The 25,196-nt window shown below is 40.1% G+C and overlaps 1 protein-coding gene across 7 annotated transcripts in view; it reads right to left on the reverse strand.

Annotated features, from left to right (window-relative positions):
* Positions 1 to 25,196, reverse strand: part of NME9 (NME/NM23 family member 9) — a 466,976-nt gene that overhangs the window by 311,305 nt on the left and 130,475 nt on the right. For all 7 annotated transcript variants that reach the window (XM_069225744.1, XM_069225746.1, XM_069225745.1 and 4 more), the window contains 5 exons: positions 22,896 to 23,012; positions 14,699 to 14,774; positions 10,381 to 10,463; positions 8,704 to 8,796; positions 1,331 to 1,491 (listed from right to left, as the gene is read on the reverse strand). In XM_069225744.1, the coding sequence (XP_069081845.1) occupies positions 1,331 to 1,491; positions 8,704 to 8,796; positions 10,381 to 10,463; positions 14,699 to 14,774; positions 22,896 to 23,012 (530 nt within the window). The remainder of the gene's footprint in view (positions 1 to 1,330; positions 1,492 to 8,703; positions 8,797 to 10,380; positions 10,464 to 14,698; positions 14,775 to 22,895; positions 23,013 to 25,196) is intronic.

Genomic DNA, 25,196 nt, shown 5'->3' on the forward strand with positions numbered 1-25,196 from the left:
AAATGATAAGTAAGACAGTTGACAGAAGCGAGCTGATTCAGAGAGCCACAGGCGCCATGAGTGTGAGCGCGAAGTAGAGACACAAAAGGAAAAAGAAGTTCGCTCACAGTCAAACGTATTGTCAGTCGTGCAATTATCCATGTAAAAGGGTCAATGGCCAAGGTAGTAACAAAACCGCCCCAACGATTGACAAAAGTAAAGCATTTAACAATGATAACAAAGGATTTTTGAAAGGCAAGCCAATAAACGAGTGATAGTGATGGGCATGCAGTGGCGTGTTTAAAAGCCCACAGATAGATTACAACATGTCAGAGTGCTTGTGCGCTCGACCTAAAAAGGACTCCAAAGACATATGCTCAAAAACATTTATTACCTAAATATCTAAGGCAACCAAACAAAAATACCTTCCTACAAATATGTTGAAAAGAAGAGAAGAAAAATCTTTTTTTTCTAAGTCATGATTTGAAATTATTGTATGGGGATGTGTCAGACGCAGAGCAAGGAAGCAGAGCACCAGCCTCTCAGAGAAGACACCGAGATCACTAGGAAAGGTTTGATCACTAAGGGCCTGATTTAAATCTTGCCATACAGGTTACTCTGTCACAAACATGACGGTTACTGCGCCGCCGTATTGCAATTTCCGTAGGATATAACGGAATTGTAGTATGGCGTACATGATATCCTTCACATTTGTGACAAAGTAAATGCATCCGCCAAAATCCAAATCAGGCCCTAAGTCAGTTCGAGATAAGATAACAATGCCTGGGAAATCTTACATTTATTGCTCAAAAGATGGTCTCTCCATCTCAGTGGAAAGGGAGATCGTTAAAGAAGAAACTTGGTGAAAATGAGTGTGATTGCGGTAGAGTGAGACAAGTTTACCTTACCTGGCCATTTTCACACACAGATCTCAAACTAAAGAGAAATGTATTTTGAAAATATCAAAAGCTGCTAAAACAACGCATGGCCCTGTAACACACAGCAGAAAGAACATAGCACGTTACAAAAAAAAAAAAAACACCCGACCTCAAGTCTGTTGTACAAACATGAAATCCAAGGTAATTATAATTCACAAACCATTATACCTAGAGTGTCATATAGGTGTCTGTGCTTGTGCAATATTTGGGAAAGGGGTGTAAAATGACATCAGTGCTGTTATGATAAGTTGACCAGTGTGATATCGTCTTATGTGACTGGGAGTTCAACACAAGCTGGCCCATTAGTATGCATCCATTATTTAAATATGGCGAAGAATGTTCAATGTTAAAACCATAGAAATCCACAAAGTACATGTTAGTCTATTTAACAGAAGCTTTATTTTGCGTATTACCTCTCAGGCTTCTCCTTTTTGGCAACCTCGACGTCAGTTGGGCCGATGAATTCTCTCCAAGCTGGGATGACGTCCTCATCCTCCTCTTTTGATGGTTTGGAAATGATCAGTACGCGGCAAGGTCCGCTTGCCATAAACTGGACCAGCTCTTCAAACTTTTCCTGCAGGGGTAAAGGTTCCGCAGTGAATCAAAGCTATCACAGTGAGTCCTTGGCTACCTCCAAGCAGCCACCTCAAGAAAACACAGTGACTTTGAGCAGCTTTTGCATGTGTTTGTTTTCTGATTGTAGTTTATTAGAGTATCAAATAAGCAATCAATAAAAATGTACACTGAGTTCAACTAGTCCCATTTCCTCTTTCAGATAAAAAATACTGTTTTCTGTTTGGGAAATCGAGGTGGGTGTCAAGTAGGCAATTATCAGTGATCTTCATTCGAAGAACCCTCCATCATAAGTGCCCTGAATATAGTGTTTTAAAAACATAAAACCAAGCCTTTGACAGCACAGGCTGAGGCCCACTGTAAAGATACATTTATAAGGTGCTTCTGGAAAACTACCAAAGCCATATTGCTTAAGTTTCTGATAATGGCCAATACTCTGGTACGTTCCTTATTAGGAGGAGGAAGAGACAGGGCTGTCCTCTCTATCAGCTTGTATGCGCACTGTCCATGGAGCCACAGGCCTAAAGAATCAATTATTACGATTAAAAAGGGGGCATCTAGATTGGCAGAGATAATTGAAACTGCTATTTTTTTCTGACTGTGTCGAAGCTAGAGACCTAAGTGTAAGAATCGTTGCGGTAAATACAGGCACAAGAAAAGGTGTCAGTCTCCAAGATAAACATGGGTAATTCAGAAGGTTTGAGATGGACTTTATACCGGAATAGATTAATGTGGTTATAACAACTCTGGGTATGCATCCATTAATTAAATATGGTGAAAATGTTCAATATTAAAGCCATCAAAATCCATAAAGTGCAAAATAATCACTTCAACAGAAGCTTTTTGTTTCAGTACAACCTCTCGGGCTTCTACTTTTTTGGTTGGGTTTTTCCCCACAGTGTCTATGACTGAACTAGAGACCTAAGTGCAGGAACTGCTACGGTAAATACAGGCACAAGAAAATGTGACATTATTCAAGACTGACATGGGTAATTTAGAAGTCTTGAGATTGACTTTACAATCAAATAGATCAGTGTAGCAAAAACAACTCTGTCTATGGCAATCCACATAACATTTGACACCAGCACCATACTCTATGTAACTGATGATGTACAATAGGGACATAGATATGGTAACAGTCTTTCTAGTGAATACTCTCTCTAACTGCATATTCCTAACTAAATGCATCTCTCCAAGTGCCAGTCTGGATACAGAAACTCCTGCAATAGCTACTGTGCACTGGCAAGAGGTGCCATCAGCCTCTGTCCCAACTCTCTCCTGATATGACAATATATAGTCACAATACATAGGCCCTCATTATAACCCTGGCAGTTGGTGGCTATAGTGGCGCTAGTACCGCCAACAGGCTGGCAGTACTAGTCACCATTTTATGACGGCAGTGGTTCCGCCGCGGTAACACCGCCATGACCTATTATGAGCTGGCTGCAATGTTGATGTGACTTTTCCGCTGGGCCAGCGGCCAGAAACGCTGTTTCTGTCCGCTGGCCCAGCGGAAATGTCAAAATAGGGTGCCACCAATACCACCATGACTGGTGGTATTGTGGCGTCCGCGGCTTCGGCGGTCTTCCTGCAAGACCGCTGAAGTCGTAATGAGGGCCAATGTATTAACAAATATATAAAGATCTGAGACAAGTATAAACTAGACACACATCTCTGATGTGATGCTCAGAGAGGTAAAGCAAAAACAGAGCAAACTTAAAGCAATGGTACCCATTACGGTCTTTGGGGGGCCACCGGAATGTGCTGAAGACAACAGTTTGGTAGTAATTAGGTGCTGGACCCCTGGGCTCCTGAACAAATAGCCCTTAAGGATTGTGTTAAGATATTGTTGCTTGTGTTGGACTACACTTCTCGGAAATCATAGTGCTGGCTGAATTGTCTCATAGTGCTGGTAATGTACTGAGCAGACTTGCTGACAACAAAATATAAGGCCTGGCACTGCTCATAACTCGCAACCTAAGCAAGGGGCGATAGATAAACCTGTGGAACCCATGTTTAACCCAACAAGACTCAATTATGGGCAGGGACAAAGGGTCCGTGTACATTGCACAACAAACCAAAATGGAAATATTAAAAATGGTATCAACAAATACTGCATCACCTATGACTGAACCTAAAGCAGCAACCATACAGTCAATCCTTGCAGCAATTCAAGACTCTCGATCCTCTTTAGAGCACAAGGTCGATGAGGTTTCCCTCAAGGAGTCGCTCATGCACCAAGACTTACATTGTGCAGTGGATCGTAACATATTACATAGTAACCAAAAAAAAACATTGGCAAGAAGGGCATTTCTCAGACTTTCAAATCTCTGATCTTAAACATTCCAAAGACCCTTCCACATTAGAGAAATAGGTGTGGGGAAGGCCTGGGGACATTAGATGATGCCAACTGGTCAGAGTTACATAGAACAACATGAACATTGGCTGCCTCACCCGAATGCGACTTATATAGTTCAGATACTTGCACCAGCTGTATTACATCCCTGACAGACTGAGCTGGATGTGGAGAGGGATGGGATTGTATCGCTCTAGATGTCTCTCGGCGATAGGGTCTTGGATACACATTGTCTGGGATTGTCCAGACATACAAAAATATTGGCGGTTTTAGATAAAATATTCCGTTAAAAATATCGGGAGTCAGAAATATTGGAACTTAAATATTGTGACACACAAATATTGTGATGCACGAATATCATGTACAAGAATATCATTTTTTGAGATAAGTAATAATGATTAAAAAAATATAGATATGTTTAATATCTTTATTCTTTAATATTCTTTAATATCTTTTTCACTAATAAAGTAGTTTCAAATATTTTTTTTTTATTATTTTAATGTTTAAGGTAATATATTATTTGTATGTGCTATGTACTATTGATTATAAAAATGTTATTTGTTTTTAAAATATAGCTTGTAATTTTAAGGGATTTAGATTTGTTTATTTAATTTGTAATAGTAATGTATTGTGTTGTCATGGGTTGTCAGGCATGTAGGGTAAAATGGTGAGAATTTCATTATGTAAAAATTAGGAATATTTTAACACATTTTATTTAATTACGATTGATATTTATTATGTAAATTACGTAATACTGATTTACTTTATTTATATGCCATTTGCGGGCTGTTAGGCCTGTATGGGTAAAGGGTGGGAAGTTAAGTAATAGCTAACAATTAATTATTAATGAATTGTTTATTTCACTTTTATTTATATAATTCATGTAATACTTATTTACTCTACTTATACTATAGTGGTGGACTGCTAAGTTGGTAGGGGGTAGAATGGGAAGCTAAATTAATAACAGGTAATTAATAATTTATTATTAATTGTTACCTAATTATTTAATTGATTTTTATTTATGTAAAATATGGAAAGCTGATTTTATTTACTTATATTTTAGTTGTGTGATGCTAGGTTTGTAGAGGTGTAGGGTTAATTAAGTAATAATTAATATCGATTCTTATTTGTAAATTGGTTATTTAATTGAATTTTAAATAGTAAATTGTGGAATATTTATTTTCATTTTATTCTAGTTGTGGGATGCTAGAAATGTAGGGGTTTGGGGGGGGAGTTAAATAAGTAATAATTAACAATTGATTTTAATTGTTAATTCATTATTTAATTTATTTGAAATATGTAAGCTATAAAATAATTGGTTTTAGTAGTTACATTTTAGGTACGGTCTGCTTAGTTTGCAGGGGAAGTTAATTAGTAACTGAATAAAGATTATTTATTAATTGTTTTTTCTTGAATAGAATGATGTATATTGATTCATGGTTTTTAGTTTTTAATACATATATATTTATTTTTAAGTGAATTATTATTTTTATATTATATTAAGAGTTTTTTCCTACAATCATTGGGTTACTCATATGTAATATTTGAAGTGAAGTACTTTCCCTGCTCTTGCTTAGACTGCAGTAAGAAGAGTAAAATTAATCTCTTTGTGGTTCAATACTTTCCCTACTGTCTCACTGTTTGGAGAGAGAATAGTAAGTCTCACCCCTCCGGAATCCAACACTCTACCTACTGTTGCATAGACTGGAGTGGGAACAGTAAATATTACCCCTCCAAAATACAACACTTTCCTACTGTTACCCTGTTTGGAGTGAGATTAGAAAATGTCACCCCACTGAAATCCAACGCTTTCCCCGTGGTTGCAAAGAGTGGAGGGGCATAGTAAATTTGACCCCACTAAAGTCTTACACTTTCCCTACTGTTACACTGACTGGAATAGGAAAAGTATTTTTTTCCCCTGCAAAATACAATGCTTTCCCTGCTGTTGCTCTGTTTGGTGTATGAATAGTAAATGTTATCCCTCCGAAGTTCAACACTTTCCATACTATTGCTTTGTTTGGCGTGGGAATAGTTACGTTTTAACCCTCCAAAATCCAACTCTTTACCTACTGTGGCACAAGCTGGAGTGGAAACAATAAATTTTACCCCTTTAAAATCCAATGCTTTCCCTACTGTTGCCCTGTTTGTAGTGAGAATAGTAAATGTTACCCCTCCGAATGCCAACACTTTCAATACTGTTGCACTGTTTTTAGTTAGAATAGTAGGTTTTTCTCCTCTAAAATCCAACACTTCCCTACTGTTGCACAGAGTGGAAATAGTAAGTAAGGTATGAACTTGCTGCCAGAGATGAGACAAAGGCCTTTGGTGTCAGGAGGTGTTCTCTTCCTCACGTGCGATGACCATCAATGACCATTTGGGCTGTGCTCTAGAACTTGATGAACTTTAAAGTGGCCTACCTTGTTATGGACAAACGTTAAGTGACACCTGGTCAAGGCCCTTCTAGATTCCTCCAGTCAGGCCTGCAGTCCAGTGGGGAAAAAAGCTGCTACTAGAACTGGTTTGAATTGTCCACTTAAGAGGAGTTGATCATTTCCCTGGCCACACCTCTGAGCTAGACATATAGACTCTGTACAAGGGAAGAGGATTTTCACTGTCTTGGATTTAGGCAAAGAGGGGCATTGTGGAATTGGTTATAGAAGGGCACTCAGGAACTGCTGCAAAAGTCACCCTGGTAACTTTTTCCATACTGGTTAGGGCCAGGGGTCACTCCCACCCACAGCTAGTGCCAGTCATAAATGTAACTTCCCTGGGCACCCTCTTCAAAACACTACTGGAACTGTGAAAGACAGAAGGACTGCACATGCTACTGAGTAAACTGAATGTCTGGCTCTGCTCCCACTTGTACCCAGGACATAGAAGTGGACTCCAAATACCAGTTGGCTGACCCCATGTTAAACTACAAGGACACAACAAGCTGCAAAAAGTCCCATTTTCTGAAGTGCCCAGCAAAGCAGCTCCAACTGCACATGTTCTGGGCCCTGGCAGTGGCCTCTGCTGGGTGGCCCTTGACCTCCAAGTGCTGTTCCTGAGGTCATGGGGTCCTTGACTGTAACAAACAGTACTTCTGCTAATATTCTGAAAACCCTGGGACTTAGAAATGTTTTGGCTCCAAAGACCTCTGGAGGGCTGAGACAAGACTGCCACGCCAGTCCAACAAAGATGTGTTGATTCTGGGCCAAAGATTCAGGTTGCTTTTGGTCATTAGCAAATCAATTTCAGCGGGACCTCACACAAAAGGTATATAGCCTCTTGGAGCCCTGTTTGGCCATTGATTGCAGCCTTGCCTCGATACAGGAATCAGGTTTCTGAAAAAGTGACTACGTCCAAAAATCAGACATTTGCAGAACCTTCCCTGGGTGTGAATTTTTAATTTCTCCATCATAGAACTTTCTACCAAAACAATCAATGGCTATCCGGCCTCTTGGACCCTTTTTGACCAGAGCCTGCTGTTTAGCTCCACTGAGGACTTTTTACTTCTATCTCAGAGACTAAGGGCTTGACTTAATTCTAGGCGGTAAGGATAATCTATTGTGATGGAGTATCCTTACCACCAAGAATGTGGTCCACCCGCCTGATTTAGATTCAAGTGGACCATAGATTAAATCATGGCACAGTGGAGACTATTCTGTCGCAGCCTTAAATAAACCCCTTTGACGTACCTGCAGAATAAGGACTGTCGGAGGCAGACCTGTATTTCGCCCACTTGATTTAGATGGGCCGAATTAGAGGTTAGTTTTCACTGCTTGTCACCTCCAGGAAAACCCTGGCAGCAATGAGCAATGAAAACTGCTAAATGCTCCCCCACCATGGGATAGGACTTTCATAGTGAAGGGTGCATATTCCTTTGAATTTTCAAAAAAATAATCTCACTTCAGGATTTTCTTTTTGAAAATACAAATAAAACATTTTGGTGAGCAGCTCCGTCATGTTGACGGAGCTTTGCACCAAACTTCACAAAGCACTGAGAGGAACCACCATGACAGCAGTTCCTGGCAATGCTTTAAGAAATAACCACCTGCTTGGCGATAATTTTTCAGTTTGGTGGGGGGCATCTTTGTCAATGCAATGGAGTAATTTACTCTATTGTCCTGGCTGAGAAATGGGTCACCCGTCAACTTTTAAATTAGGCCCTAAGTCAGAAAGTAAAACTTTTGACGGGGTCCAACCTGGTTTCTGTATTCGACCCAAGCTCCACTGTGTTGCCATAAATCACACCTAGGCACTGGTCCAGCGCTACTAGATGACTGCGTTTGGGTTTACTTTCTGCCACTATTTCTGTTTACAACTTTGAAAATAGATATCTCCAGTTATCCTTATTGGATTTTTGTTGTCTCAGTGTTATTTTGTTCATTAAATTATTCTCCATTTTTACATATTAGAGTGAGATGTGTATTGTGTTGTGTTTGACTTTTTGGCTGTTTTGGCACTTCTAAATGCTTTAAATCTTTTTTTAGATTACGCCTGTCTGCTCTGAGCCATAGATACTTAGGGTTGAGCTCAGGTTTCAATTACTGAAACCTTCAGTGGAACTAACAAGAAAAGTGACATCATTACTTGTAGTGGACTACCGTCCACCCCAGCTAGTTACCCACTTTCTCACAATGACATTTTGATGTAGTATCCCACCCTTCAGCTCTAAATAGAGCCTCAAACGTTTTGTTCAGTGGCAGGGGTATTATCAATAACTCTCATTGTGCCTCAAATCCCTTTTGAAAATGGTTAAAATGCTATTGCCTATCTTCTTTATGTGGGGACGTGGCGTTTTCTATTGGCTGAATGGAGTAAAAACAGACATATAATGGCATCCCACTGCCAATCTTGGCAATCTGCACTTACATCTCCAGCTCTGTGATGGTAAAAATCTCTGGCTTCCGATTCTGTCATTGTACGTTGTTCATTGGCCAGGATCTCAAATCCTGCCTCCTGGATCTGAAACAGAATCAATTTTGAATCAGGTTTATATTAAATACACTGAAACGTGAGACCAGGCAAGGCAGTATGGAATTACGTGCTACTGACATTGCCTGCAGCATCTGAAGCTTTACATGGGCAACATACACTGACTGGTGCTGTGTAAAAACATGACTATTGCAGGTTTTGCAGTTTTGTAGGGCTGAGTGTAATTTTGTAGGGCTGAACGTAACAAGTGTGCTAACAGACTGTGGAAAAAAGAGACTGGGTTAGCCCCGCCGAAAATGAAGCATGCCTCCTTCAGGTCATACAGATTTCATTAGTGAATGTTAGACTTACTTACCAATCCTGTCTCTCTGCAACCTTGAGTTAATGAAACAACATGAGGAAATGAAGGTTGTAGACCCAGGCTGACATTTTCTACAGGTCCAAAACTATATTTCTGATGCAAATAGACCGGTTATGTCTTCTTCCATTAATAGCCTCATTCTAATCAACTTGGTTTTTCTGACTGGTAAAATTGCTTAGGGCTGAGAGGCGGGTGTTTTTCCACATGTTTCATTTTCTCCCTGGGGGGATTTAACCTCCCCGTTTTGAGGTTCACATGCAGAAATAGCCTGCTGGTGCTTTAGTGAATGTTGTCTAATTACATCACTACCAACATGTAAAAGTCAGAATGGGCTGGAAATATTATTCAAGGCTATGGAGAAAGTTTTAGCAAAGATCCTATTGGAGATCCGAGCGAAATTTCCTCAGCTCTCTGAATACCCAAAATTGGGCGCAAACACTTTTTGCCCTCATTTTTAAAAGTCAGAATAAGGACCTAAGTTCTGACCAACTCTGGCTTGCCATTTTTTAACTGTTCTGAATACTGTGAGTCGGCATCTGTCTTGCAGAGCCAGTCCTCAGAATCCTACTGTTTAAACTATATTGCTGGTTGTGCTGTGATACCTGGTAATGATTCAAAAGTGGTGGGTCAGCAGCTGCAATTGGGAGATGATCTACGTCATGGGAGTGTTTTGGTGGCAGGACATGTGAAAAGAGATGTGGTCCGCAGACTTCAGGATGCAAGGCCAAGGAAAAATGGACAAAGGGTAGTTGTACACTATTTGTAAGCTTCTCGAAATGTCAATTTTCCCCAAGACCCCACTGTAAATCGTAGCACTTGTCCAAGTAAAGTGACTCCCGAGGGCAGAGGACCAAACAAAGCTCTGTACATTACCCACCTATCCATAACAGACTTTAAACAGGGAGCCGCCCATGTTATCTTTATGAATAGCATGGTGACAAAGAGTAAATAGTCACCATGAAGTTACTCTAAGAATACCTATTGTGCTGTAGGGATTATGTTTTATGTTGGTCAGTCACCATGTACGGGCAGAAGAGAGCAAAGAAGAATGTCATGCCCTAGAGGAAAAGGTCAGCGTGTCAGCAGACTTATCTGAGGTTTCTGTCAGCATGGAGTGCGGGCACCTGGGATGGATAGAGGATAGTCACAAATTGAATAAGCTCCTCAAAAGCTAGAGTCAAAGTTTTAAAAATGTTTTAAACAAGAAACAGAACGGTATCAATTCCCAAAAAAGGAACACGGCTCCCACTTACTTTCATAATAATCTCATCTGCTTTTCCGTGTGCGACAGCATCGGGTTTGATGATCGCGACTGTGCACGATTTGCCAGGTGGAACTACATAAAAAAAAATAAGATCCGACACTGAAGACTATAATGGATTTTCAGACTTCAGAAACAAGCAGGAAACTAAACAGTGTTGATATTTCTACTATCTTCCACGTGCCACTTGTATTTGCCCACCGAAAATAATATGCTAAGCTTTCGATATGACACTGTCAGCTTGTTCAGATGGAAATAACACTTGGAGGACACAAGATTAAATGCAACCCATTACTTACCTGTAATTCATTAGATGGCATCATTCAGCTAAAGTTGAGCACAATGACAACTGTTACCTACTAGCTGCCACACTCAGGGGTCCGAGGTAATGGCAGGGTTCCAAAAAGATGGGGTAAATAAATTACTGCAGCAAAGGGCAATAATTCTAAACTTTAAATGGATGGACGAGTGCATTATTGAGCGTGTGCCTTGTTTCTAATGTCTCTAAAATATAGATTGTGCATTTTCTTGTTTCTTAAGGCCGGTAAAACAACAGGTTTTGTCTCCTTGAAAACCTGTACAAAAAGCAAATGCTACGGCACTATTTGAGAAGCTTTGCAGGATTGGGAGAAGTTATTCATGGAAGGACGTAGCTTTCCCCTGTGGAATTTGAACAGGTTTCATAACAAGGTTGTTTTTAGTGAGTGTTTGTGTAGGTGCTTCTGAACATCACTAGCTGGAAACCAGTAGTTGAGGTTCTTCCCAAACACTAGGAGCTTGCTCTATTTAAAAAACACAAATAAATACATATGTGGCATGGTCTTAGGAATTTCTTACAAGCCCACCTTGGTTCATATTAACCACTGTCTCTTCCAGAGATGCAGAATGTCAGTGCCAGGACCACCTAGACCAGTGAGCAACACTGACATCAGTATTCCGATATTCAACATCCTTGGTAGGCTTGGTGGTTGGTGACAGACATGGTGGGGTTTACTTCAATGCTCGTGTCTGAAGGGGTTAAACAATAACCCTGAGAACCTGGATGTCAATGAACTAAACAGACAGTGGTTCCATCAGGTAAAATTAATAATAAACTATTTAAAAACTCGTGATGAACCAAATAAGGCCCAAAAAACCTATGCAGTGTCATGAGGATTTTGAAGTAACTGCACAGGCAAATGAATTATTGTTCCCATTCCATCTACATGTTAGACATATTAGACACATTTCTGCATAAAACAGTAAGAAGAACACATATGGCTCCATCGCAAAATATGCTATAAGTGTAAAAAGTGAAGAGGCACAGTGGTGGTGTGAATCAAATCTGCCAGTGTAGTGAAGCAAATGTGAAGATCATAGAAAAAAAAACAATAGCTGTCGAGAAAATCTAATAGGACTCATAACAAACTACTAAATTCAGTTATTTTCTTCCGGATGCATTAAATGAATGAAAATGAAGACAGTCCAGTGCTTTAATTATTTTAATGGCTTGCCCCCAAAGTACCATTATCATGGAGTCATGATCAGTATGGTGTTGATGGCATTACAGATGTAGCAGCCTTAAAGGACAAGTTAAAAAACAGGCCACAAATAAAAGCACACAAGTAACTAAAAAACAGATAGCAATCCACATGTCAAGAATGCTTACTTTCTTAGGGTAATAGTCAAATAAATGTTGGACTGTCACACAGGGTCAATGATGTTGGGATCAGTGCTTCTGGATAAGCAAAAAAGAACCAATTGACCTAATCAAGGGAGGACACTGATGAACTTGCTTAAATCTCAAATGATCAAAGAGATGATTCACACAATGGAAACTAAAATGGAGGATCAGTTCAGTAGAGTTCTTTTGGTAGCTCAAGCCACCCACAAAGTGGAGGAGCATGTGGAAATGCTAAAGAGCTCCTGGACCAAGACTGAGACTGATCTAGGCACCATCTCCGACATTTGTGACTGTTTTATGCTTACTTTTGTAAGCATGGAAGGCCAACTGGTGTGTTTGGAAAATGTGTACAGAGGAGTGCAAGCAAACAATGTGGCGTTGCCTTTGACCCAATCAGATAATGACATCGATGCAATGGTCTCTGGCCTGTTGAAGAACATCAGGGGCAAAGGAAGGTTCGGGGCATTACCTATTGACAGACTATTTTGCCTATCTTCAAAGGCCATAGCAGAGACAGAGCAGGTAAGGTGAGAACGTAATGATGGCTACTATTCAGCCAGTGACACAGATTCTCTTCTCAAACTGGTAAGGATACAAAGAGGCCTGTCATTCCGCATGCCTGCAAGTGAGTTTTTGCACAGGCAGACTATGCTTACACCTTTCTTAAATGCATCAAAGGTCAGACATGGAGACACAGAGAGTATCCAGAGCATAAAGTTAGAATGTAGATAGTACAGGAACATTACCGGGACCCTTGCCTGAATAGGTCATGGTTTGATCTCCGTGGAAAAGCACTTAAAAGACAGCACAGTGTTTGTATACAAAAATAATTTTGAGGCTCTTTTTTTCTTGAGTCACTCTTCTCTCTTTATTCTTACTTTTTTCTTTTCAATCTTTAGAGGGTATTCTCGTCATATTAAACTTCTAGAGGACCCACGAATATAAATGATTGGCATTTGACTCCAGTGTAGTTATTGTCAACATCGCAAAGAGGGATTTTGTCCCTATAGTAATATATGTAAGGTTATATAGCTGTATGTCCCACTGTAAAAAGACAGCAATTAAAAATACAGACCTCACTTTCCAGTGCAGTTGTTCAAAAGCAAAATGCTCACAACTGGGCAGATGGGATCCTTGGAGTATTTGTGGTCAGACACAAAAGTAACAATAAAAATGAGCAGAGGTAATCTAAACTTAGATGTTTATTTACAAGGCACAAATTAATTTAGGTGTATTAGTTACACTTGTGGTCGCACTTTGGATAAGCACCTCTGATGCTTACCCACATGGAAGAAACATGCTAAGGCACTACAATGTAGGGGTTATCATCTGCAATTTGAAGGCATACTCGGAGAGGGTACAGGCTAAATGAAACACATAGCACAAGGATGTTTTCATGCAGAAAAATGGCTAAAAAGCCTAAATACCATTCGTTCTTGTCTAGTGTTATTTGGTATAGGAACATGCACAGGAGGAATCCATAGGGAAAAGTGAAGAAACAATTGCAAAATGTCTTTCAGACCTACAGTGGTCTGATTTTTGACTGCATTTTTGTCATTTCTCACTGTCTTTCTTGAGACTGGTCTAAATCAGATTATTGTATTGTCCTTGTATGGCATCACTTGAAGGACTGTTTCTGTTGGAGCTTGACCAAAGCTGATTTGCATATGACCGGAACTAATCTGTGGTGGCGCAATGGGCAAAACATTATGGGTTGGAGTGCTAACCCGAGCAATTGCCAGTGGTTGGACAGTTTGCCAGCATTTCTTCAAACAACTTCTGTGTATTTCATCACTAAACTAAAGAGTTAGTTCTACCACGTAAGCAATAAGTCATGCAAACCCCAGTCTATTGCACAAAATATTAAGTAAGTTCATCAAGTGCTTGAAACAAAATGTAACAAAAATCAGGCCCATCATCTGGTGGTGCAATGACTAAAAGCATGATGTTCTAGCAGCATCATACAAGAATGCTGGAAACAGTTCATGTAATGATGCTCACTATGAAGAATATTTACAAAAAAGTGGTGCATTGGTCCTGATGCGCCACTTTTGTTCTTCGCCCCTGCCCCACCTAATGACACCATGGTTGCGCCATATTTATGATACAGCGCACCATGGCAGTCATTAGGACAATAACATCAAAATGTTTGACAGTTGTGGCGTTTTGCTGCACTAGCAACAAAAATTTTGACACTGGTGTAGCAAAGCACAGGGAGGCCCACTGATTAAAATGGGTGTGTCATTTTAACGCCTACTCTGATCAGGCGTTAAAAATGACAGACAAAATTGTGCAGGTAAATGTTGTAAATTTTACCGCACCATTTTTTTGGACCTCCCTGCTTCAGAACGCCCCCCCCTTGCATACATTATGCCTGGCGGAGGCATAATGTGGCGCATGGCTTTACAAAGTGGTGCAATGCTAGCATCTAGTAAGTACAGCGCAGGAGAAAGGCCTCCTTAACGCCTCCTTAGCATTAAAAATGAACGTGAGGGCGGCGCAAGGTGGTGTGTGGAGCTTGTAGATATGCCCCCTAAATGTTTTGTTTGACCTCCATATCGGAAACACTGGTGGCCTGCTGGTGGTCAACTAGAGAAGTATTCCTCCCAAGGGGAAAGAGAGTACAAAGTTAGGATTAGAAACATACCCAGGTCGTCCACTTCAATCTGTAATTGGGCGGCAGCATTTTCTTCAACTTCGTTAAAGAGAACGTCATCCTTTACCTAGAATTAAGAACATAAACGGTCTAAATTCACCAGAACATGAGAATATAAGGATATACATGAAAAAGACGCATAGATATCAATGCCAGAGAAGATGCTACACACAGTGGAAGTTCATTTCCTTTCCTACCAATACCCATGGCTGTATATGATTAACATTTTACTCTGTCCTGTTCACTTGTAAGAATATCATTCCCATCCACCTGTTCAGGTGAGGGTGCTATATCTAAAGGTATGGGCAACACAAAAGACCATGCTCCTCCACTTAGTACTTCAAACACTGGGCCACATGTAATGAATGTCTACCGATCGTACTCAGAGACGTTTTAAGACATGGGCAAAGGGGGCTCTGGCCCAGGGCCCCAGCCTTTCAGGGGCTCCCTGATAGAGCTAGCTCTGTTCAGGGGGGAGTGTGGGCCTGATGAATGTGAATATTTCTTCAACAGATTGTATTAATTACCGTTTACCTGTAATTTATTTTGAATGTGGATGACTGTGGGAGTCTATTACAGACATTTTGAAGAGAAATATTGCATTTGTTTCATGCAGCGTCCATGAAAAAAGTTCCTTTAAAAAAAATCAGAACCTTACACATTAGAAATGGTAGGGGGATCCGCGCGTGAGCCGACGACCAAGATGGCCGCATGATAACGGAGCTCCGGTCCTCACCGGACAAATCTCTACCGCCGGAGCCGTTTTTTTTCTTCTTTTTAATGTCGTTCCTCTGAAAACAACCATGGGATGTTTTGGTGAGCATTTTCATCGTTTTTTGGGCTGCCTAGCATATTTCCTGACTCTTTAATTACGTTTTCTTATTTCTCCTCATGAATGCGGCCATTTTGACTAGCTTTGCTCACCATTACATTATACTTTTTTTGAATATTTGACTTTCTTTTTTGCGCAAGCCTGTTTTTTTTTTTTTTGCTGTTTCGCTAACATATTTTTGAGTTCCTGTGTCACTTGCTTCCTTATTGAAGGTTTTTTATTTTTATATGGGCAAACTAAAGAAAATAAAAGCTCTGTCGCATCAGTCCTCCTCAGCTGACAAACTTCCGCACTTTTTTCAATTGGACACTTCTGCTGCAGCGTCTTCTTCTTCCATCTCAAAGATGTCTTCCTCATCTTCTTCTTCGCCTAAAGTTCCTCAGCATATTTCTGCATCCACTCATAAGAGGGTCAAACAGGACCCACCTTCACCAGTAAAATCTCCCTCGCCGATCTCTCTTGAACTTGTGCTTGACGAAATACGTGCATTGCGGCCTTTTATTGAAGAAACTAATTCTCGGATACAAAATCTTGATTCTAAGTGGTCTCAAATGGAAGTGAGAGTCCCTGCTTTGGAACAAAGAGTCAGCGACGTGCAGGATGAAACACATAAAATTATTAGTTTGGAGAGAGAAGTGGCAACCTTGAAGACTCTTACGGAGGATTTAGAAAACAGAAATAGGCGCAATAATCTTCGCCTTTATGGATTAACAGACGGTCTTGAAGGGAGTGACCCAATTTCATTTTTCACCTCATTCTTTCCACAGTTGGTGGATCTACCATCTTCTACAGCATTAAACATCCAAAGAGCGCACCGCATTGGTCATCGTTCTCCGCATTCCTCCACATCTAAACCAAGAGGCGTGATTATTTTCTTTCTTGAATTTACTGACTTATTGAGAATTCTTAACGCAGCAAAAACCAAAAAACAAATTTCTTGGCAGGGAAGTAAAATCTTAATTTCACAGGATGTGCGCCAAAGCTACAGCAGACAGGAGGAAAGAGTTTTTGGATCTTCGCCCACAGCTTCGTGACTTGGGAGCTCGTTTTGGATTATTCCATCCATGTTTGTTCAAAGTGACATATCAAAACAAGACCACTTAATTTACCTCTCCTGCAGTTCTTCGTGATTTTCTACGAATATACCCTACAAATTCTATGGAAACTGGTCCTTCTACACGTTGACTATATATGTTTCTTAATTTATTATGCCCTTTCACTATTATTGCAATAGATTTGATGGTCCTCTATATGCAGTTTATACAGTATACTATATTGACGTGACTACAGACCTTTTTTTTTGTTAATGTATTGTTTTCTTTTCATAGGTTCCTGGTGTTCTATAATCATTATTTTTGCTCGTAACCTTTATCCGTTGATGCGTTCCGTTCCCTTGCTGTGCCGTCTTCAGTCTGTGCTGTCACCACCCCTCCCCTATTGTTCATTCATCTCAGGTATGTTTTTTCAGTCATCTTTATTTGACATGTACTGTCTCTTCTTTTTTTCTTGACTACTTTCCATCCTTTTTCCTGCTGTTTTCCCTTTACTCTTCTCACCTTTTGTTTTTTCTGTTTTCTTTTCCCTTATATGTATTTTCAGTTATTTATGGTACAAGGCCTTTCGTGTACACATATGGTTATGTGACATAAATTCAGGGTTGTTTCTTGGAATGTCAAAGGTTTTCTTAATCCAATCAAAAGGCAGAAAATGTCATCCGACTTATCTAAATATAATCCAGACTTGGTTCTTCTACAGGAGACTCATTTGACGGACTCTGAAGCTATGAAACTTAAAACTGGGTGGGCAATGTTTTTACTTCACCTTCGTCTACAAAGAAAAATGGTGTAAGTGTGCTTTGCCATAAAAAAATATCAGTTAATGTTATTTCACAAGACTCGGATTCTGATGGGAGGTGGCTCTTTGTGAGGCTTAGTATTAATGGGATTACAATGACTATTGGTAATCTTTATGGTCCAAATAATTCAGATTACCTTTTCTGGCCCACTATCACTAAACAATGTTTGCATTATAATGGTGATTTTCTTCTTATTGGAGGGGATTTCAATCAAATTCTTGATCCCTTTATAGATAGGCAATCTGTAATTAAATTTTCTCCCCATAAAATGCATAAACAATTTAAGGCATTTTTCTCACAATGTAATTTAATTGACTCATGGAGAACTTGCAATCCTGATAATAGGGATTTTCGTTTTATTCTCCACCACATGGCTCCTTATCTAGACTTGACCATATTTTTGTTTCTAAATCATTATCCCAAAATCTTATTAACTCCTCCATTGAACCTATGGTAATATCCGATCATACCCCAGTCATTACAGATTTTGACTTGCTCCCGGTGCATCCCAGGTCCAATAGGTGGCGATTTAATCATTCTTTATTACTTGACTCTAAATTTTCCACTTTCTTTGGTGCCTTTGAGGACAAATTGTTTCGATTTAATGAAGATTCTCACGTTTCTCCACAATTGTTATGGGATTCTTTTAAGGCTGCGGCTCGTGGTCATATAATAGATTTTGTCTCTAATAAAAAAAAATCTTTCAATGCCCAGCATCAAGCACTACTTCTCAAAATTAAACGCGTAGAACATCAGTACTATTCTTCCTCCTCCAATTTTGATATACAAGAACGTATTCAGGCAAAACTGCAATTTAACAAAATCTCAACGGATAATGCTTCCTCTTTTCTTCTACGTAGTAGTGCTCGTTATTATGGAGGTCGGAATAGAGCGGGGAAGCTTCTGGCTGATTATTTAAAAGTTCGAAAGCAACGCCATAATGTGAAGTCTATAATTTCAGATACTGGTGAGTCCCTTTTTAAGGATGAAGATATTTTAGCTGAATTTATTAATTATTACCAGACACTTTATACTCCTGAGTAAGTCCCGACCCCCTTACAGATTGCTGATCATTTAAAGAATATTCCAAACCCTAATAAGACACTGATTGATGCTACTTCACTTGAAGTAGATATTACTTCGTTAGAAATTTTTAAAGCCCTTCAATCTCTTAAAAAAGGGGAAACCCCTGGTCCTGATGGATTTACAGTGGAATTCTTTTTACATTTTTCTGACTTGTTACTTCCTAAACTTTTTCAACTTTTCCAATTCTTCATAGATTCCGGTTTTACAGGGGGCACATTTCAGGAAGCTTCGATTTGCCTAATTCCAAAGGACGGTAAGGATCATACTTTTTGTAAAAATTTTAGACCAATCTCTCTTCTTAATACAGATTATAAAATCTTTGCTAAATTATTAGCCCTACGTCTTGATACCCTTTTACCTGCGATGATAAGTAAGGAACAAACGGGTTTTGTCAAAGGTAGACTTGCTTCTGACAATTCTAGAACATTCTTTAATGTACTAAGCAAGGCTCCCGCTCTGTTGTATTCTGTAGCTGCAATTTCCATAGATGCTGAGAAAGCATTCGACCGGTTAGATTGGTCTTTTCTATTAAAAGCTTTAGCCTGGCATGGTTTAGGGCCTCATTTCATTTCATTTATCTCCTTGCTTTATCAATCTCCAATGGCATCGATATCGGTAAATGGGAAATTGTCTAGATATTTTGTATTACGCTGAGGTGTACGTCAAGGGTGTTCACTCTCTCCACTCCTATTTATTCTAGCTCTCGAGCCCTTTCTATCCAGTATTAGAAATAACATGGCGAGAAACATTTAAAATTAACAGCATATGCAGATGGTATACTTTTATATATCTCAAACCCTGAGTTCTCGATTCCGTCTCTACTTTGGGAAATTGAGGGTTTTTCCTTGATTTCAGCTTATAAGATAAATTCGGATAAAACTGAAATCCTCCCTTTAACAAAATTTTGTTTTAAAGCATCGTTTGATATCACTGGTTTTCACTGGAATTCTTCCAAGATTAAGGGGGTCATTTTGACCTTGGCGGACGGCGGAGGCCGTCCGCCAAGGTACCGCCGCTGAATGACCGCACCGCGGTCAAAAGACCGCGGCGGCCATTCAGACATTTCCTCTGGGCCGGCGGGCGCTCTCCAAAAGAGCGCCCGCCGGCCCAGAGGAAATGCCCCTGCAACGAGGACGCTAGCTCAGAATTGAGCCGGCGTAGTTGCAGGGGTGCGACGGGTGCAGTTGCACTCGTCGCGTATTTCAGTGTCTGCTTAGCAGACACTGAAATACTTTGCGGGGCCCTCTTACGGGGGCCCCTGCAGTGCCCATGCCATGGGCATGGGCACTGCAGGGGCCCCCAGGGGCCCCGCGGCACCCCCTACCGCCATCCTGTTCCTGGCGGGAGACCCGCCAGGAACAGGATGGCGGTAGGGGGTGTCAGAATCCCCATGGCTGCGGAGCGCGCTCCGCAGCCATGGAGGATTCACAAGGGCAGTGGTAAACCGGCGGGAGACCGCCGGTTTACCCTTTCTGGCCGCGGCTGAACCGCCGTGGTCAGAATGCCCTCGGGAGCACCGCCAGCCTGTTGGCGGTGCTCCCGTGGTCGGTGACCCTGGCGGTCACCGGCCGCCAGGGTCAGAATGACCCCCTAAATATTTAGGTATTTAGTTCACTTCATCCATTAAAAAGTCCATTGAAGTAAATATTTCAGAGGCTTTAGAGAAAGTTGATCGATCGATTCTGGCTTGGAATCCCTTATTTCTATCCTGGTGGGGTTGTCTTGATTCCATTAAAATGATGATTTCTCCTAACATATTATATATCCTATCCATTATTCTGCTTCCTTTACCTGGTACCTTTTTTACACAATTGGACTCCAAATTGTCTAAATTCCTCTGGAACAATAAGAAATCTAGATTTTCTCTTAGTCATCTTCGCCATTCTAAACAGGAGGGAGGAGTCAATGTTCCTCATTTTAGACTGTATCACAAATCCTTTTGTCAGCGCCAAGCTTCTAGGTGGGTCTCCCTGTCAGACTCTAAGTTTACTCCATTATGGTTGGATATTGAGTAGTCTTTTCTTTTGCATTTTTCCCCTAGTGAGGTGGTATCCTTTTCCTATAATATTTCACTTATCTCCTCTCTGCTTCTTAAACATACTTACTCTCTTCTGCGTTCTCACTATTTACCTCCTTCAGTTTCTCATTCCTCTTTTCTGAATTCCCCTATTTGGCATAATTGTTTTATCACTATTAATAAAAAACCCTTATTTTGGAAATCCTGGCGACAGAGAAATATAATTTGGGTCAAGGATTTATTCTCCAATAATACTCCACTTTCTTTTTCACAATTCCAACTTCTATTTCATTGTCCCAATTCATTTATGCCTAAATATCTTCTTCTTATTAATATTATTCTTGATATACTTTTTTCCTTGCCTTCCCCTTCTTCTTCGGAATTACCCTTTTCTTTGTCATCCTTTCTTATCTCATATCCTAAGGCATCAAATATCTATAAACTTTTTCAGTCTCCTGTTTTGACGCGTCCTAAATCTAAATTTGAATCTCAATGGGAATTGGATTTGGGATGTACCTGGACTGTTTCCTTTTGGAATAAGGTGTGGCATCGATCTTATAAAATATCCAGATCAGCTTCTACCACACAATCACTTTTCTTTCTTTATCACAGACTTTATTTTACCCCTTCTACTATAGCAAAATTTTCTGTAACCTCCACTCCAAGTTGCTGGTCCTGCAATAGCCCAAAGGGAGATCTTATGCATATCCTTTTTTAATGTCCTCCTACTGTCTCTTTTTGGAGAAAAGTTTGGTGTCAGCTTACCTGCATTTTTCCTTTGCAATCCCAATTATCTCCGCTGGTGCTTTTTTTAGGTAGTCTCTCTGCTGACATTGTTTCAGATGATGATAATTAAAAATTGTTGGATCTCATGTTAGCTTTGGCATTTCAATAAGTTACTCTCAATTGGAAACGTTCATCCAATATTTCCTATAAAGCTTGGTGGAATAATGTTTGTCACTACCATAGATTAGATATTGCTTTTACCTCTTTATGCTGCCCTTCCATAAACAGAGATTTGTACTGGTTACCTTTGACTGACTATCTTAATGCTGTTGCTTGTAATTCTACTAATTGTACATTATCTGAGAATTTTAAGCCACCATGAATTCTTTATTTTCTCTGTTCTTGAGTGAATTTTAACTTAGCTTACATTTATGCTTTTTTTAATATTACTTTCTTATATTTAACTGTTGAAGTTCCTATGCATTTTTCGCATTGTAAATGGTCTTGTCCCGTTTTCCTTGTTTCCTCCCCTTTTTTTTTTATTCTTTAAAATGTTAAACAGCTTTTACAACTCGTTTTAAAATTATATCATTATGATACATATCTTGTATTGTTAGTATATAACCCATATGTGTTTTGATTATAATAAAACTGATTTACATTTATTTTTTTTAATGGTAGGGGGTCACAGAGACTATTTGCAGTAATATCAGTGAGTTTTTCCTAGATCACAATATTGGAAAGAGACATCACTATCCCTGAAAATTAGATGTAAACACATTTAGAATGCAGACAAGTGTGTCTATGCGCTCTCAGTGACCTGGCCAAAGAGAGCATGAAAGAGCTGAAACTCAAAAATACATGCAACAGTGTTCCGATCACGGGCCCAAAAAATAAGTTTGGCACGTAGCCCACAAAATCCTTAAGATATCCCTGATCGTACTAGATAAAAAGCCACACCTATGTGTTTGGAATTTATTGAGTGCCGCTATAACTATTGCCTATTAAAGGTTTTGCCATTAATACAGGGAATAACATGTATATTTGGTGCATACTGCACAAAGATTTACTGCCTAAAATGTATCCCCCTTATTATTCAACAAGTTTGACCTATCGAAATTTAAAGAGGGGCTGCAATCTTTATTACGCCCAGTAATTACAGGGAAAGATAAGTTTGTGCAGGGATCGCAGTGAGGGCCTAAAATTGGCAGCATCGGCACAAGTCAACACTCTAGGTATATACATTTTTATGGCGCAATGCCTAGTTTTAGCTTTAATGGATCAAAGCAAAAACTCAAAATTAGATAATAAATTGAAGGCAGTGTCACTTTAACCACTGCCTTGTGACCAGAGCCAGATATCTTTCAAAGATGCTCAAAATCACAAACATGATCCACCGTTTGGGGCTCATCCCTTTGGTACACTCAGCCAAAGTATTTTAACCTTTTTGTGAGTTGTGATGAGCAAAGAAAACATGCCCAGGGGCACAGTTGCCGTCCGATGGCAGAAATGATCACACTCAACCTCAGAAATCCAACTTCTGGACCGTTGATTTTCATTCTTACTGAAATATTACTTATTACCTACTGCTTTAATAAAATTACTCTTCAGTCACAGGAATCACTGTAAAATTGCCTGCATCACGACATCTCTGTCCAGGATAACCCCTTACCACTTTGCGTTCAGCGCTTTGGTCCAAAACTTTCTTTTCTGCTGTCAATTGCTCTAAAATTGTTTTCTGTAACAAAGGGGCGACTGCTCCTCTCACCACAGCGACCAGCTCTCCTCCCTGTGAAGATCAAGAATTAGAGGTATGAGGACGGAGTTTCATTAGAAAAAAACACTCTATATGGATTCTTTCTACATTTTCATTTTTTCAATTGAGATATATATATAACTCACAAATCAGCTTCACATATTGTGTAACAAGCAAAACCATAAGACCATGCATAAATTATTTTAAAGCGTATTTGTAGTATGTCAGTTCTTTACGCTCTGTACTTATCACCCATATTTCTTGTTGTTTTCTTTTCTCTTTACTGAAACATATGTCTTTCTGCTACTGGTAACTTTTCTAAGTTTTTCACCCGTTCTTCAACTTATTTGGGTTCCAGCTCTTCAGGAACACACATTGATCGAGTAATATTGTTTTTTCGGCCCATATATTATGCCTGAAGAGCACGTGGCGTTCGTTAGATGTCGCCCACTGAGTAAGACCACGTTCTTTTTAAATTCCAGACCCCTATTTACGCATATAATTTGATTTTAAATTTGTCCACATTCTATCAGCAGGCGGCTATGCAAAACATCTTCCATCGAACATGTCTAGCACTTGTCAGAGTTTAAGAATTGTATCTCAAACTCATGAAATGCCCATGCAATCAATGTCAAATAGTCTACGAGCTGGTCTATGGGGACTCATGAGAGTCTTATGAATTCATTTTTAACCAAAAAAGCATACGATGACTGCAGAAGACGAAATAAGTGTTCTTTAGGGACAATCAATCTACTTTTACTTTCTGTTTTTTTGAGGGGGAAGACCACTGGCACTTTTTCAGCAAGACTACAGATACTCAGCTTGCAAATACCTTCCTTTGAACATTGCTGCTTCCAGTGGCAGCTGCCACCAATCAAGGATGGTAGGGTGGGGAAGGGGTTTCCAAAATAAGAATTACCTGCCTGCTGCTCCCGGCTACCTCTGTTGCTCATCCCTCCCCGGCAGTCACTGGGGCACAGGCTCCCAATCCAGACGCTGATCTCATGCTAAATTAAGCATGAGAGCAGGGCCAAGATTGGCCTAAGTGGGCTGGTTTTACACTCGCTCAGGCACAGGCATCCTGTGCCATTTCTCCAACCAGGCTATGTAACATGGCTGGGTTGTAGAAATGTAAGTGCACGTCGGGTTGGCCGACCTAAGACAGCCGGCCAAACCGACATGCACACTTTACAGTGCCTACCACTCATCCACCCATTGGCCTGGCCCGCCCTACATGTGCTGTCAGACAGTGACAAATAAGATGATGACAATTTTTTTTAAAATCATTTCGTCACTGCCTGACTGACCCAGGGGTAACGCTACACCGCCATTACGGAGGAGCCGCCCCTGATTGTTTCACAAGATTCTCTCCATCACCGGACTGAGAAGGTCAGAATCTGTACGCACTATTAGCGTCTGCAGGTACATGATTTGTGTTGCACATGATTACCGTCTGCACGCACTTCCCTTCTCTTGGTTCCATCTTGGCTTTGGATGCCGACGTCATCCTGGTTATCCTGACTTTCTGCAGCTACTTTTGGTGTTATATTGTGACAAATTATTTTGGAAACTTGTTTTTTTACTCTAGTGTCTAGGAATGTTTTACCTTTTGAACACAGTTGACCCCTAACCAGCAGTACACTGTCTGCCCTGAGATAAATGTTCACATACAGGTTTGATTCTATGACAGGACCGCAGGCTTTGATTATTCTTCTCTTTTCTTTACTTCCAAACTTCAGCAGCCAATCATAATAAAGTAAAAACAAAACTACATTACCCATGTATCACTGAAAACATATCACATGCCCTAATCACAGGAGAGTAGCCCTATAACAGCATCATGCTAACATATTGTGTCCTCTTTCTTTGCTATTTCACAGCCAGATAAGTGCTTTATATTCTTACTATGATAATGCCATAGTGTTACATGGTTTTGCCTTTGTAAACTGTACACATCCCTTTTGACAATTGCAGTTATTTTCAATATGTGCAAGTATTATGCTTTTTGTACACTGTACACACTCCATTTGTCAGTTGCAGTTTTGTACTTAAAGCTGTGAGTGCTACTCAGCGCCCTAGCCCCCCCATTTTCACTTGTACGCTTGTTCCAACACTTTATTTTCTTTTTCTTTAGTGCCCAGCAGGCCTTTCCACTGTGTACTGTCTTGTGGAGAGTGAAAGGGGAGCAGACGCGTCTCTGCGCAGTCCTCTTTTGTT

The sequence above is a fragment of the Pleurodeles waltl genome, chromosome 3_1 (assembly GCF_031143425.1).
Source record: "Pleurodeles waltl isolate 20211129_DDA chromosome 3_1, aPleWal1.hap1.20221129, whole genome shotgun sequence".
In the NCBI taxonomy this organism is placed as follows: Eukaryota; Metazoa; Chordata; class Amphibia; order Caudata; family Salamandridae; genus Pleurodeles; species Pleurodeles waltl.